This window comes from Sinohyriopsis cumingii, chromosome 5 (genome assembly GCF_028554795.1).
Source record: "Sinohyriopsis cumingii isolate HCF-2022 chromosome 5, ASM2855479v2, whole genome shotgun sequence".
NCBI lineage: Eukaryota > Metazoa > Mollusca > Bivalvia > Unionida > Unionidae > Sinohyriopsis > Sinohyriopsis cumingii.
In genome coordinates, this window is record NC_142965.1 from 92,927,239 (window position 1) to 92,943,796 (window position 16,558).

Sequence of the window (16,558 nt, forward strand, 5' to 3'; positions counted from 1 at the left end):
CAGATGATCTATTTAATTATCATTACGTGCGGCAAGAATGCTTATATAATTCTCATTACTTTGATAATCTATTTCCTTGTTGCTTGTCTGATGAGCAAGTATTACAGTAAGTATTTCAACTTCTTTTGTAAGCACGTCGGTATTTAAGCTTAGTTCAAATGAATTGGACGACTGAAGTCAATTATTACTATAACCTTGCCTAAACTACAATTTTCATCACCATGTCACTGGGTATCAAATATATATTATCACTAACAACTGCATAGTTTAGTCCAACCTTTGAACCTGAAACACATTGTTTAAATCTTGTTATGACGTGAGGTCTGCGTCGAAATCTTGTTCCCTAATCATACATATTTAAACATTTTTATTGAGCTCTGAACTGTGTATTTAGACTCCGTGATAGCGTTTATATTATGTACGTCGCTGCCTAAAATATATATCACATATGATCTAATACTCCGAATTAGACGTACAATTCCTTATTCCGTCACTCCTCTGCAAACTCGTAGAAAGCCTTATATTTAACCTGTTTTCCTTCTTGTATTAAGTGAGTTTTATAGAACTCATAATCAGGGCAAAACAGCCGTCTTCTCTCCACGATAGGACATAATTAGTTCTTTTTATTTTGCAAATGTTTTTTTTAACAAATTATCTGTTTCAACTATATTTAAGTTTGTGTACGTACATTGTGACGGCAATTGACACAGGTCTGTAGCAAAATTTTGCTAAAAAAACACTTGGCAACTAATGCTCAAAATGTAGTAAACTAGTTAAGCTGTAGGCACGAAAAGCTTAAACTTTGTGAAAACGGTTTAGGATGTGGTGTTTGATCAAATTTGTAAAAGAAGTCAGCTAGCAATTTTGAAATACAAAATTCTAAAGTTACGTTATTAGAATAAAAGGTCTACGTTTAGTCCCGAATTATTTAAAACAGTGTTTCAAGCCAATTATTTCACCAACATTCTAACAACAAAAAAAAAAACCATTGGGTGTAAACAATTTGGTAATTTGCTTCGCATCTAAATTAGTAATACTAGTAGGAACAATAATAAGGCCTCAGTTGAAAACAAATATGACATCTCAGCCTAATTATTAGAGCTTTAAGTCTTGATATGCGAAGGCAGTTTATTGCAAATGCTCAATATTTATCACCAGTACACGTGTGGGTCTATTAATGACTTTGAATGATATTCAAAGTTTTCGTTTAACATGTACCGTATGACATCATGGAACAGGTCAATGTCACTCAGCTGATCAGTTAACAAATCGAGTATGCGACAGTGAAATGTCTCTTAGATACACTGCGCATCATACATGTTCGCGTCATCCACAGTTTGCAAAGCTAGTAAATTGTGTGTGTTCAAGGAAATACATCTCCGGAAAAAAAATAATGGAGTGAATATAAGCTTCTTGGAATTGTAGTCCTTCCATGTAAATACATTTTTGAAATTTCAGGTTTATTGTTTGATTCAGAAAATGCAAATCAGATACCATAGAGAGATTTATATTTTTTAGATACATGTTCACTAAATGGTAGTTTTAAATGATGGTAAGATAACGTCATTTTCTATATAATTGCTATCATTACTGAAAGGGTACCACGAGCGCATGGTTTTCGTCATCATATTCTTCATGATTTTTCTACCAAGAACTAAGAGAACACACTTTGGTTCAAATGAGACAACGTTTTAAAAGAAAACATGCATTGAGTATACCACGCAGATCAAGAGATATCACGGTAAAGTCTAAAGTCTCCGATGGAGAATAGCTCTTAATATTCAGACGATCTCGGGAAGAGAAGACTGGTATTACATAATTCTCTTCCTTCCTCTGTGGATCCGACGTTTTATCCTAGATTCTGAAGTATGGTTTGGTAAGTGTTTTCCGATTTCTTTTGGTTTTCTTCCTGTTATCAAATGTACCTGGATACAATTAACATATTTCTCAAATTTCTTTTGTTTTCTTTCTGTTATTAAATGTTCCAGGATAAAATTGAATCATTTTTCCAAGATCGTTTAATTTTTTGCCATAATCAGTTATACCAGGATAACATTGACATATGTATTTCCACTCTTGGCACTATTGTTCCCTATCATAATGAAGGGTTCTCAAAAGACATGTTACAAACCTAGTGTAGGTACTATTTATATGTACGTTTCCGCATAAGGTTTTAATTGTTTAAGTGATTCATTGTTTGACAACAGAGAATTTGGTTCCAACGTAACACTGAACCGTATTCAGAGGATTACATGTTCATATAGATTACGTTCGTAAAACGGCCACTGTCAGATTTCATGAGAAGGATTTCTATGCGTATTCCCTCTGTAAGTGCTTCGTATATAGAGCTATAAATAAGTGCTTGTGTTACGTGTTTTAGGCAATGCTTTGTGGTGCGTGGCATTAAATGACTATCTATGGCTTAGATTTGTTTACTGATAAATCATACCAATCTGTAAAATAAGAAAAAATATACATGTAGGGAAATATAGTCTCGGGAATGTGTGGTACTTATTTGGATTAGAAAACAAAATGAGAAAGGCAGTTGTCTTTGGCATCTTGAGAAAGAGAAATCAAGAGAAAATTACCAACCGAAGTGAACATCGCTTCGTACGTTTAATGTTTTCGAACTTACCAACTTGCTGATATATATATATATATATATATATATATATATATATATATATATATATATATATATATTGTATCACCTGCCCGGAGATAGTGAGACTAAATATGACTGCTTTCTATACGTTTGGTCATTATTATGATATATTTTAATCTTTAGTGCAAACGGACTTAAGTGCACATAACTCAGGGATGTTCCTACTAATTTAAATTGACGTTCCAAATATTTAATTGACATTCGGAAATATTTTTATAATCTTAAAATCATTTCTTCTTATGTTCTTTAAAATTATTTAATTTAGGTCGATCGATCGAAAGAAGGACAGACAGAAATAAATATAGCTTCAAAGGTAGGCAGCAGCGTTTCATGCTTGATGTACAATCGGTATTTGAGAAAATTCCTAAATAATAGCTGAAAATGCTATTTGTGCCAAAGCCTGATAAATGTCTTGTCAAAAACATAAAAAAGGAAAACACAGAAGCCAAACTAAAGATAAATGTATGCTGCCTTTTATTGCTTCGAATATAATCGTATCTTAGTAAGCAGCACATATATAATATGACACAGACACGGGGGAAAAAAAACTATTTTTATTTTACACAGTGCAATGAAAGATTGGTTAATCCAGTAGCTCAAATATAAACAATATTATAAAGAACAAACCCCGACAAAATATAAAGAAATAAAGTCTTATCGCAATCTTTAAAATGTAGTCAGTGAAAAAATACGTTTAGATCTTCAGATTTGATAAGTGAAATGCAAATGAAATTAATTTAATGTTACATAAATTGCACTGTTTCTCTTGTGTTGTAAGATTATTTTACGCTAGAAACACTAATAGGGAGAAATTATGCTTGCATATGCATCATGTGTAACAATTATAGTAGTCTTCTGGGAGCTCTATATTCTTCTATTTTACTTAAGGGCTGTTCAATGTTTTGAAATGTGTGACGGATTTAAAAGAGCCTTGCTTGTTGGAATTATAATCCATTGTCATTTATCCGGGAAAGCTAAAGCAGCTGCACTCAGTCCTAATTTTAAAAGATTAAGAGGAAATGACATATTTGTCAATCGTTTGTGATATTATATATAGAATACTACATAAGCAATCATATGTGAACATTCTGGTTAACCAAACTTTAAAACTCATTCTTTTGCAAGCTATTTTTACGTTCCGACGGTGCGTTTTCCAAAGAATCCTTGATGACTTAAACAGCAGACGTATCTTTCTAGAAGTTATTGAGACAATAAACTCCCCAGGTGTTACTGCTGCTGCACGTTATTGTACTGTAGCCGCCATTTTCTTTACAGTTGACATTCGGTTTTGGTGCTTGCATGATTCCTTCAGAGAACCAGCCGCATTCGCATGCGTCGTACCCTAGAGCCGCTGCTCTCTGCATAGTTTGCGTTGAAGCAATGGTTGTGCCGGCTTTTGTGCACATAGTTTGCGCATTGACGAAGGAAAATGTGGTATCGCTGGTCGGTGCTGGAACAAATCGAATTTCATTTCCTGTAAATGTAAAGAAAATATTGTCAGTTTAGTTTCAGTAACAAAAGGGATTTCATCTACCAAAAGAGGCCCAAAGTGTGTTCACTATTATTTATCGATTCGGAAGATTTTTCTAACAAAGTAGATCAATAATTTACATGTACCTATTTTAAGCCAATGAGGGACTTCACATTCTTAACTAAGCTTGTTAATATTATTGTTACTAGTTGGTTCCGTATAATGTTAAATAATTAGTTGTCTGTGACATAAATTCAGATGGTATTAGTTATTTTAATTATTCATGCTCAACAACAATTGTCTTATAAACGTTTAGCAAAACCACTGTCTTTACACCATAACCCCTTTAAACATATAGATAATGTTGCTTTCAGTTAGTGGGCAGATATTTTGATAAAATGATATTCTGATACAGGGTATATATATATATATATATATATATATATATATATATATATATATATATATATATATATATATATATTATTGCAAAGAAAGCAATTAGGATCGGCTATAAACTTATGTTTATTTATTATGACCATTCCCATCCATGTGACACTTTCTACTAAACTGTTTGCAATGACTGTTATATATATATATATATATATATATATATATATATATATATATATATATATATATATATATATATATATATATATGTATGTATGTATGTATGTATGTATGTATGTAATCGTTATCCTAAATATTTTACATAATGGCTATCTTCAACGGAAATAATGGTAAGAAAGAGAAAGTGGGGATCAAGAAACGAATTTAAATGATGTGTCATAGATTCATGAAAAGAATCAGGTACTGTTGATACATACAAAGGAAGACTGATTCCTATCTGGATTTCCTGAACTAAATGAATTATGAAGCACACTGCATCAGGATTCTGGCATCTTTGCGCAAGCGTTTAGTCGTCATCAGATATTGTTTATTTTCAATTTTTAAAAGCATTACTCAGGTTCAATTAATGTGCTTAAAATATCGATATCTCCTGCCTTTCTTCCCTTAGAGGGTATACAGTAATTGCCATAGAAAAAGAAAAGTAAATGCTGAACCGCTGTTCCTTCCACACAGATTTCGTATTTTATCGTCTTTGAGAAACCGGGGTAAATGACACCATCAAATATAATTTTTGTGTGAAATATCAATGATGATTTTGCCCGATCAATTGCGTCACTGAACAAGAGTGGGTGAAAGCTCCGCCTAGAATAAAGTCATGCATGCATTTATGAAAACAGACACAAGACTGGACGAAACAAATCGGAAAACAAATTATCTCCAATTAATTTATAAGTCACAGAAGTAGTATATGAACTATAGTATATATTGATCTTGTAAATTCTTCTAGTGACACATATATACCGGGTATTTGTGCCTCGTTTAACAAAATATTGAAATGTCCAATATTACCAGAAAGTGCATATGTGTGATTTTGATTTCTTGCGTAGCTTTAACAATTGTTCAGTCATATCGCTACTATGTCTGCGTTGTGGCAGTTTATAGTGATGTCTAGCACTGGAGCATGATGCTGCAGACATGTAGCATGATGTCCCACCCAGTCACGTTATCCTGATCCAGGTGGACCAGACCTAACACTAGCTTTTTAATATTGATCGCCTAGTAAGGCTGCTTATTAGTACCATTTTTATAAGTATTGGGTATGACTGGACCCGGGGTCGAACCAGCGACATCCCGTATCCGAGGATGACTCTCTAACTACTACGCCGCTCGAGAGATTTTACTAGAAAGACTTGTGTCTATAAACTGTCCTTTTCATTCTAGCCTTTAATAATTGCAATCATCTACTAACACTTTTGGAAGAGGAGATTTATTAATCATAAATACGTTTGCTCAGCGGTGTGGCAAATTTGCAAACTTTGTTAAAAGCGATGCTAACAAAAAACAGTACACGTGATTTCATTAAGCTATCCTGCCATACATGTATTTAATCAATCCTGACTGAAATTGCTTGTGTAAATAAAAGCGTCTAAAGCTTTCATAACAGACAGCTGATTTTTAACATTTTAAAGCGAAACAAAAATAATATAACCTGGCTGATAATACACGTGAGAAAATAACTGGGAAAAGCTCAGCAGATTCCATTTTCACTTAGTGAATTTGCATTGAGAATTAGTTCAACTCTAATTGCCCGTGTTCTTAAAATTCTGTAAAGTTACTGAATGTTTTGTGGTGAGACCCGCAAAACACGCTTGCATCATATTCCCCACCTCTCCGAGATAAAACTTTCAAAATGATGAAATTATTATGCTGCACGACTCGTTTTTTTAAACAAAACATTCATTTGTAGGTGCTGGTAATTAGATTCCTACCCTGTGAAATATCCCCGTTTACATCTAGTAGTACCCCTGCTGACGACAGCGATAATATGAAGATGATTTCAAGTTCAAGCCTACTATTGTCTGTAATTTTTCTCGTTTGTGGGATTCTTCTGAGAAAATGAATCCAACGTTTTCCCCGATAATATTCTTTGCCAACCAAGAACCTTCCTTTGAATACGGTAAAAATACCACCACACATATGTTTGTTCCACAGTTCGCAAAATACTGTGTTGTCCCTGACAAACAGGAATATTTTACTTTCCACCTTTCTACCTTTAATTATGCACGGCGAAAGGCAATTTGCATTTTAGGTGCTCTTTTCCGAGCACACAAATAACCGCTGTTGCTGCTGGGTTATTTGGTCTTTTTGTGACTTTTTTAAAATTAGAGGAATATTGATTTGAAAATAGCAGCAAATCACCAAAGTAGCATTTGGTGTACAATTAACTAAAACGTTGACACTATAAAAAATAAACATTAAATCATAACACGTTCTAAACAACGGCAGAAAAAAATATTTTGGAAAACAAGTTAGGTGACGAAAAACAAACCTTGTCGCTGACTTTAATAATTTGTATAATCGTAGTTAATCCGAATGTTGAGAGAAGATAGCTTCCTCAAACTTTGAATGTAAAGTAAGATCTAATCAGCGGAAAGAGTCTTTACAAATTTTCACACATATTCAATGTGCTGCTTACCTAACCATTAAAAGTACGTCTGTGTTTATATTTAAGTTTCGTTTAATCTTTTGGTGAAAATATTGTAATACCGTTTGATTTGCACAAAACATAAAGAAAACAAGATTTTCTTTTCGGGAAATAATTAATTTGACCTCTGTACATTTACCTTTGGGTATCTAAAATATGGTTAAGTCATCTTCCGCAAACCGACCTGAAACTTATAAAAAAAATACCTTTTATTTGCATCACTTAGGCATCAATATGCTGAACTGTTGCTAATCGTTAATACATTTGTACTCATGTCCTGTACTTTGCACATGTTTTCAATCTGTAGGCAGTCAAATTGCATCATACAGACTACACCTCAGAAGAGCAGAGCATTACGTTCAATCTGAATGGACAGTAAAATAAAGGCTTACCGCATAGAAGACCTCTGTATTTGTCTACACTGCCTGATGGACACGCTGTACACTTGGACGTTGAGTCATCGTAATATTGGTTTGCTCCACAACATGTGCCCTTAGTGCTGTATGCCTCAGAATGGTGAGCTTGCCAACTCATTGGTTGTCCCACAGCAGACAGAATCCTGAACCAAACATTTGAATGTTTATTTAAATTTAGTACACATATAACCAATGACAGATTTGGTTGTTAGCAATTAAGTCAGAGATATACGAAATGTGTTGTAAACATGGACCGATGCTGTCCGTTTAATGGTCTACATTTTATGAATCAACATGCATACGTTTTGGAAACGAAATCGAATCTTTCGTCGAATCGTGATAAAAATGTTCACAATTTTATTTTTAGTGTTTGACTGTAACCTGTTAAGAGACATATTAATCGAAATAAACGGAACGCCTTGTGAATGAGAAAGCATGTTGGTTTTAAAAGTTCTTAGAGGTTTTTCAGGGTAACTAGCCCAACAGGAACAGTTTAAAAATAGAACTGTAAATGACAAACAGTTTATGTAAAGCAAATGTTTCCTGTGTATGTATTTTATTTGATAATCTATATATATATAAAATAGACCCCACAAGGTGCCGCGTTACTTAAATTCATGTTGATCACTACTAGAGGATGCTTCTTTGTTGAGAAATATCGGTATAGCATACTTTGAAATTCCAATTTTGTGGTCCAGCAGCTGCATCAACGCATATTCTGACTCTCGTAGAGAACAGAGTTGTATTGCAACTCTGAGAGGTACATCTGTAGAAGGAACAGCCAGATTTGCGTTTTCGTAACCATAAATATTAATATCCCATTGTGTATAGATAGACGGGCAAATGTTCCCTCGATTAGCACAATTAGCTAACTCTGTAGGAAAAAAAGAGAAAATTAAATGGAAACCATAACATCTGAAGAAACTAACATAAACATGCAGTTCGGAAATATATTCCTCTAATCCGAGCAGCATCTCTATTAAGCATGGAGCCCATGTTTGTTACATATATGAATATTGTGTCATCTGTTGTCAAGGCTTTCTTTATCATAGACATTGTCTGAATCCCATAGGAATTGGTAGAAGGGCTGGTGATAGATGTCATCCGTTCATAGATTTACAACCCAGAGATTCAAGTCCCTTTGCAGTAGAAAGATAGCAAAACCTGGTAATCTGAGTAGTAATATGACCCCTCCAACACCCGTCTAAACAATTTTTGGAACAACACCTCAAAAAACACCAAAACATCGTTTTACTAAATTTCAGCTCCAACGATATTATGATATTGATCTGTTTACTTTGTTTCCTAACAACATCCTATGCTGTTGCACGAAAACATTTATCAAACAGACAACACCCTAGCCTCACCTAGAAGTTTTAAATGATTTGTGGTTCACACAACCAAACACTCAACGTTATAAATTTTGAGCAATGTAGCACAGGCTGTAATAGAAACGAAAAACAAAACTTGGAAGAAATGATGCATCATTTGTTTTGTTTTAGTCTGTTTTATTGCGCTTTTAACACATTATTGGCCATCTCATGAATAGGAATGAAAACTAAGATCCTTTAAGAAAGTCAACGAGACCGCCGACCCGGGCTTAACAGTGAGAAATAGTATTTTAAGGAGTTTCCTATACACAGCCACTGACTTTATCCTGTGGTAGACTCAAAAATATATATGATAAACAAATCCTTTAAAATTACGCCAAATCAAACATTTTAATACATGTTCATTACTAGTAACAATACGTTTAGCGAACAATGCTTATGTTATTACACCAAAATAACTTTTACAACTAGCATCCTGAAAGTAGTTTTTGAAAACAACACAGTATGTTACTACAACAACGCTTCATAAAACTTTTCGACCCAACTATGATATGCTACTGCGCTCCTTAAGCAATATTAAGGGGCATGAGTGATAAAATGCTTCAATGTAATTTATTGAAATACCAAGCACGATCTTATTTATTCAAATTTAGTAACTTGACTGTTAACTCTTATTACAAACAATATCCTGTCACGTACCGGTGGTGTCTTTGTAACGACTTTCATGAGGTAGAAAACACGCTTTCAAAACGCTTCCAATTTATTACATAAATAATTTAGCACTTAATGTGTTTCAGCATAAACATGTCATAGTCGACGTAACCCACATGTATTCCTACCTATCGTATTTAGACTTGCAAACAGTACTTAACTATATAGAAAATTATTCTAAAATAACGGACAGGAATTATATATCCATGATGTATTTGTAGTATAACATATTAAAATACCATTTTAGTTTGTACATCTATGCAAGACATGTGTAAAAGAGATGCTTATATTTAACAATAAATATGTAAATATCAGATTTTAAACTTTTATAATGATTTTCATCATACAATCATTATATTTGAATTTTTCCGAGCTATTGTGCAGAATTCTTGGGATAGTGCTTGATATCATATTTGTGAATGTATCACGCTTTTTAAAATTAGGATAAAGATAATCTATCTTGGAAGAGACCGCGTGGGATAGCTTTCAGTGAATCAGATGTTTATTTATACTGCAAACTCATAATGAACTTATCTAACACCTTGTAGTTCGAACAAAAGTCAAGAATGAATAGGAATACGTTTAACACAACCTTAATTTAAAAAAAAAAATATGATTGGTGTATGGATCTATCCATAGATGTGATCATCTGATATAATCGAAAATGGAATAATGAAAAAACACAATTGATTTATTGATCTCCCGACTTCTATGATCAGTTTACGCAATTAACAACACATATCACTGATATGTTGGTCCATCAATAGATATGACCCATGTATGAAAGTTATGAACACAATTGAGCAACGTATAGTTAAGCAAGTATGATGAATATATAGTTGATTTTCACATACAGAGTGACATTAAATGTTTGGTTTAATATGGAATATACGATGTTATTTATCACGTGGGATCCAGTCGACGATTACGAGATATTTCCGATCCCACAGCTATTATATAAATCAAGGAACGGCCTCTCTAGGTCTGCTCCTTCCGGAGTACAAATGGATCCCACCAGAACCTCATTGTGCCGCAAAACAGTTTGTCCAGATAATCAATACTGTACTTAGAACCAAGATTACCATTCCCCGCAGTAATCGGGTTAAACAAAACCCAAGATATCGACGACCCCGCAGTCATAAACAGCTCTAAACTCGGCGGCATTATGGCTATGCAAATATCACTTAGAGCTATGGCCATATAAAATTTGTTAAGGCTTTTGTGTGTTTCTGTATCCCAAATTGTGTGGAGTTTTGTATTTCTGTAAAAATCAAAAAGAATTTGGAAGAAAAAGTATTAATTATTTTTGTTCAGGGGTTGCTTTTTGCTATTTGCATTTTATTCTTTTACGGTTTGTCGTACTTACAAGATCCCTGGAACTGGTACCTTTGTTTTCCTTCCCAGTATAATTTTTATGACATATACGTCCCTCATGAGACACTGGGTCTTGCGGATGGTTTCTATGACATGGTCCCGAAATGAGTGATCTTGGCCAATGATCAGTCTAATGTCCTACGTGTGTTCTATGTGTTTGCTATTTTGTTTTAATTATGCCATATATTTGGTTTTAGGACTGGCCATTTTATATATTTTAACTTGTATTTAATTCTTATATTGTGTTATACTTTTTTATTTACGTAAAGAAAATAATTGTGTAAAGTATAATAGTTGCATATAAAATTATGTATTGCGATGGTTCTTCGGTCTCCGTCTAGTAATTATTTTCTTAATAGTGATAAGACAGGATGTTTTGTTTATAATATTATATAGTACAGATATATTTTCTCACTGTAAGTATATATATATATATATATATATATATATATATATATATATATATATATATATGCCCCGTCCCCCCACAAAGCAATTGTATATTATAGAGGGGTCAGAATTTACTCAGCACTGCTTCATAGTTAACATTACTACATAAAAAGCACTTGACAAAGATGGTATCATTAGTGGTGATATCATTTATCTTCTGGTAAAGAAGAGCGCACGACAATAGAGCGCAGACAAAAGAGCGCCGACATAAGGGCACCGATAAAAGGGCTCCGACAAAAGAGCGCCGACAATTAAGCGCAATAAAGTGTAGTTTATTTTCAAAGTTTTGAGTTCAAGTTAATTTTTGAGCTAAGAATCAACGATGTTATTTTGCATATGTAGTGAAACGTGTAGTACAAACTTTATTTGTAAATGTTTATTAATAACGAAACATGGATAAGATCGAATCACAGAAAGAAAAGATTATGTTACTGGTCGACGGCTACAGATATCGCAAAGACAAAGAAAATGCTGATGGAAGTACGTCATGGAGATGCTTCAGGAAACATGGTTGCCGTGGAAGAATCAAAGCGTTAAACGACAACGTTCTGTCATCACTGGGACACAATCACGCTCCGGATCCAGCTAGAAACGAAGCAGCGAAATAGAAATGGAACGTCATCTATCTGGAGTGATTCAGCCACTAGCTTCTAAGAACAAATATGTCCAGCTCAACAGAAGGTTACAAGCGCTTCTTCCAACATATGCTAACGATAACGTGATGGATTATCTACGAGGCATTGCCCACAATTTAGAAATTTAACTATAAATCAATATACATATACGTTATTAAAGTGTTTTCTAATCTCCAAAATTTTTACACTTCATCTAAGTTATTTAGAATGCTTTAATATTATATTATATGTATAACCTGCGCTATTGTGTCTGGCACTATTTTGTCGGTAATTTGGCGCTCTTTTGTCGGCAATTAAAGGTCGCTCTTTTGTCGGCGCCCTTATGTCGGAGCTCTATTGACGGCGCTCTTTTGTCTTGCGCTCTTTTGTCGGTGTGCCTTATCTTCTTGTCCAGCAGCTTAATTACATACCGGATGTAGTAAATACTTAACCCGAGAGTGATATAACTAAAGTACAAAATTCGAGACAAAATGTATTACAGATTGCCTGCGCGTTTTGAATCCCTCAGTGAGTGAACATGAATCATAATTCTAGTCGCCAAGGTTGAAGCAAAACCACTCCATCATCTAGCTCTACTAGGCTGAACAACAATAAAAGAGTCGTTAATGAGTCGTTATTGTAAGCCTTATATTAACAAATATTTATAATACAAAGAAATAAAAAATACATGTAAATGAATGTAAATGAATACATGGAAAAGTACAATAAGAATTGACATCACCAACGACGATACGTTTAGAATACTTTACAAGACAAATGTCAAAATCTTTACAGGCAACGAAACAAAATAATAACGATAGACACATCGTTAAAATTCTTAGCTTTATACCATTGAACTTTTATCAAAAATGGATAGTTTTAAAGAATGAAAGTGTTTACAAAAACGATTTCGGTATAGATCATCTCTTATTTTGTACATACTGTGTTCTACGTAATATCCAAAACTATAAAGAAAATGCTTTCACTGGTCGTATATACGTATGTCAAAAGTCACGGATGAAAGATTTTGCTGTTTTAAACAATTTTATTTTAGACATGGTGTTAGTTTGAAAATGTTACTATTGGTGAAGTAGCACAGGATTTAGAAGTAGAGCATTGTTTTCAAACACATACACACACACACACACACACACACACACACATATACATACATACATACATACTGCGGAATCCAATATCATAGGGTAAGGTTTTTGGTTGCATTTTGTAGTTGTAGGGTGTTGTTTTACAAATCATGTTTTAATTTAAATGAGGGGAAGCTTTTAAGCAGCCTGGCATATATATTCATCTTACTGCTAATTGTCAACCTTCCGTTTTGTCTGTACATCTGTTCCTGGTGGAATGGTGGTAGGGGTGAAGTAATTAGTGAAAAAGAAAAAGATATGTTTTAAATCTTCAACAAATTTGGAATACTTTAAATTATTTTGGAAACTGCCATAATGTTTGTAAAATACATCAATGTGGAGTATTGCCATAGACCTAAGAAATGGCGTAACTAAGTATACACTTTATAGTATTATTTAAATTACCTTTTGTTACTGGACATATTTTAGGCATATTTCGGCATTTATCATTGTAAGGATTGGGAAATTCCACCTGCCGGCACTCGCTCCCGCTTTCTCCTTCTCTGTATGTATACCAGAGTGTGGGCCTGGGAGATATCACATATTCTGTGCCCTCAGGCGGTGTAAGCTGGTTTCCGACAGTTGATTGCACTTTAACTTGAACCTGGAGCATAAAAGCAGCATACTTAGCTTAAAACAATATCTATCTATCTATCTATCTATCTATCTATCTATCTATCTATATATATATATATATATATATATATATATATATATATATATATATATATATATATATATATATATATATATATATATATATATATAACTTTACTTCAGATATCGGATTAGTTTATGTAACTCGTCATCGTTATATTTACCTCTTTGTGTTTATTGTTTTCCCACATGGAACTTGTTTGTTGATAGACATAATTCGTTAAAGTCTTCATTTAAAAATATAATCTACTCATGTGTAAATATATAGTTACTTATATTTTCTTTTGATTCAAAGGAAGAAACACTTTTTAATGGCACCTGTAATTTAAGGCCACTATAATGAAATTTCGATGTAAATAATAATCGACATCACGTTATATTAAGCACATCAACTTACTAATGATTCGGACTTACGTACCGAGAAAAACAGGTCACGTATGCAAACAGCGACCCTGCACCTTTAACATACAGTTGTGGTCTAACTATCCCATAAGATCACATGTACCGCGCATTTGTTGTTGTTCTCAGTTCAGAACATCGCAACATAAAATCAGAAAATATGGCTCCATGATGTGGAAAATTGACAGTTTCTGCAAATGTATATAGAGTACATACTCTTCAGCTATTGGTGGTAATAGACACGTGTCCCATTATCTTAGTTTTGACTAGTAGCAGACATTTGGAATTCTTCGTTTTGTCTACGTCCTTTATACGACAGGTAAGAGGCGATTGTCGCCGAAATATCCGTTTCAGATTTGAGAAATGCAGGTGTGGGTTTAAACTAATTAATAAATATAGAGATTTGATCAAAGAAGAGTGAACGTGGAGAGTGTTTCTCCCACATGCTGTTGTTTAAACTATCTTTTCAATTTTCACTATAGCTTAGATTAAATCGACAAACTTTTGAAGTTGGAAAGCTCTTGGAGCAGCTCTTGTTAACTCTACAAACATGAACTTAAGCTGATAAATACTCAATACTATTGCCAAATGTAAATGAAAGATAGGTAAAATACAAATATAGTAACACAGAACTCGCAATTCTATTTACTTTTCTCACATTTCTAGATTATATGTTACACTGTTAAGTACTCGTATCCTTGCACCGCTCTTACAAATAAAAATAGTATTGTTGGCCGAGAAAAGTACTGGTACCAATACACGGCAATTAAAACAATTGCTATAAAAAATCTTATCGGATAATAAACCGTCCTTAATTATAGTTCATGGTAAATTTAGATAAACCCATATGCAGAATTATTTTATGATGTCTTCGAGGCTTTATCTGTATGGAGATCCAGTATAGTATTCTGAAAAAGTTCGCAAGCAACCCAATATCGCACGAAGCAAAGACCGTACGTAACCCTTTCCTGCTTAACAAAAGCCGTTAAGTACCCAGTAATTGCTTGAAACAAGATCGTTCGTAACCCATAAGTGTTTGGGGAATAGGTCATAGGTAATTCGTTATTGCTTAATACAAAAGAACGCACGTAACCCGTTATTGGTTGATAAAAAGATGTAACTAACCCGTATTTGCTTGTAAAAGAAACAAACTCGGGCTTAACCAGTTATTGCTTGCAAAGAGGCCGTAACAAAGACGTACGTAACGCGTTATTGAATATAAAAAAGACCGTTTGTAACCCATTGTCACAAGAGCTAGGCTTGATTTGATGCTTCGGTTTAAATAATAATTGAACCGTATGAAAATTCTTCATTTCTGGTGACTAATCATTTACATAAAACGAGACCATTTTTAGATATCAACAATTACCATTGCTGCTTATGAGCTATTGTCTTGCACGTTTTGCTAGTGTACAGAAAGACCCTTCTTTCATGCTTTCGTCAGTTGGTCCTTACATTTATACACCCAGAGAACTTTATGACAAAAGCCATCGTACACCAAGAAATATGATTTCATTTTTTGGATAGAGCGTCACCACGAACCTCAAATTAGATAGAGAAGCCTCGTTAATTGCGTACATCTTATGCTCGCATGGAATAAGTAATGTCAGTTGAAGGTAATTGGCAAACAATAAAAATAATAAAATTACCACTACTAATAATACAATGTAAAGAGTCACTGGATATGTATGGGCTTCAATCATGTCTCAAACATTGTGTCGTTTAATAATTGATGTACGACAGTAGTTTTGTTAAGCTTACATTAGGAACAATAGATGGTTTCAATTAGGCCAAACGTGCCATGTGTTTAAAATTGCAGTTAGTATCGTTTTTAATGTGTGCGTTCCATATCGGTCCTCGCAAGGTTTGAGTCATAGAGGGACTGGACAGAATGCCCATTCCAGTTGTGGCGGTTAGTTATGATTTTGTTGTGTATGTGTGAATACTGTGTTCCTGTCTTTTGTCATCGTTGCGAATTAGGTTTTTTAGACTGAATTTTCGCATGCCTGATTTTTGTCATCTTTGTGACTGATAATTTGTGGATAGCATTTCTACATAACTGAGCTTTATCATCATTATAAGTGGTAAACAAGATTTTCCCCAAAATCTGAGTTCAAGGGTTAATGGAGTTGTTTATGGAAATGATTAAGATTTCCAGAACATTCTTTTGCGACGAAAGTCGAGTAGGGATTATATAAATTACTTGGTAAACAGATATTCCTTCCTGTTTCATATAAGTATTAGGGAACCAATGATCAGAGTTTGCA

General features: G+C 33.8%; 1 protein-coding gene across 1 annotated transcript in view; it reads right to left on the reverse strand.

Annotated features, from left to right (window-relative positions):
- Window positions 1-3,116: 3,116 nt before the first annotated feature.
- The window catches only part of LOC149799771 (uncharacterized), a 41,415-nt gene continuing 27,973 nt past the window's right edge, over window positions 3,117-16,558 (reverse strand). The window contains exons 4-7 of the mRNA XM_089959159.1: window positions 13,641-13,839; window positions 8,283-8,484; window positions 7,587-7,753; window positions 3,117-4,139 (exon numbers count right to left, since the gene is read on the reverse strand). Coding sequence (XP_089815285.1) covers window positions 3,859-4,139; window positions 7,587-7,753; window positions 8,283-8,484; window positions 13,641-13,839 — 849 coding nt within the window. The 3' untranslated portion in view covers window positions 3,117-3,858. The remainder of the gene's footprint in view (window positions 4,140-7,586; window positions 7,754-8,282; window positions 8,485-13,640; window positions 13,840-16,558) is intronic.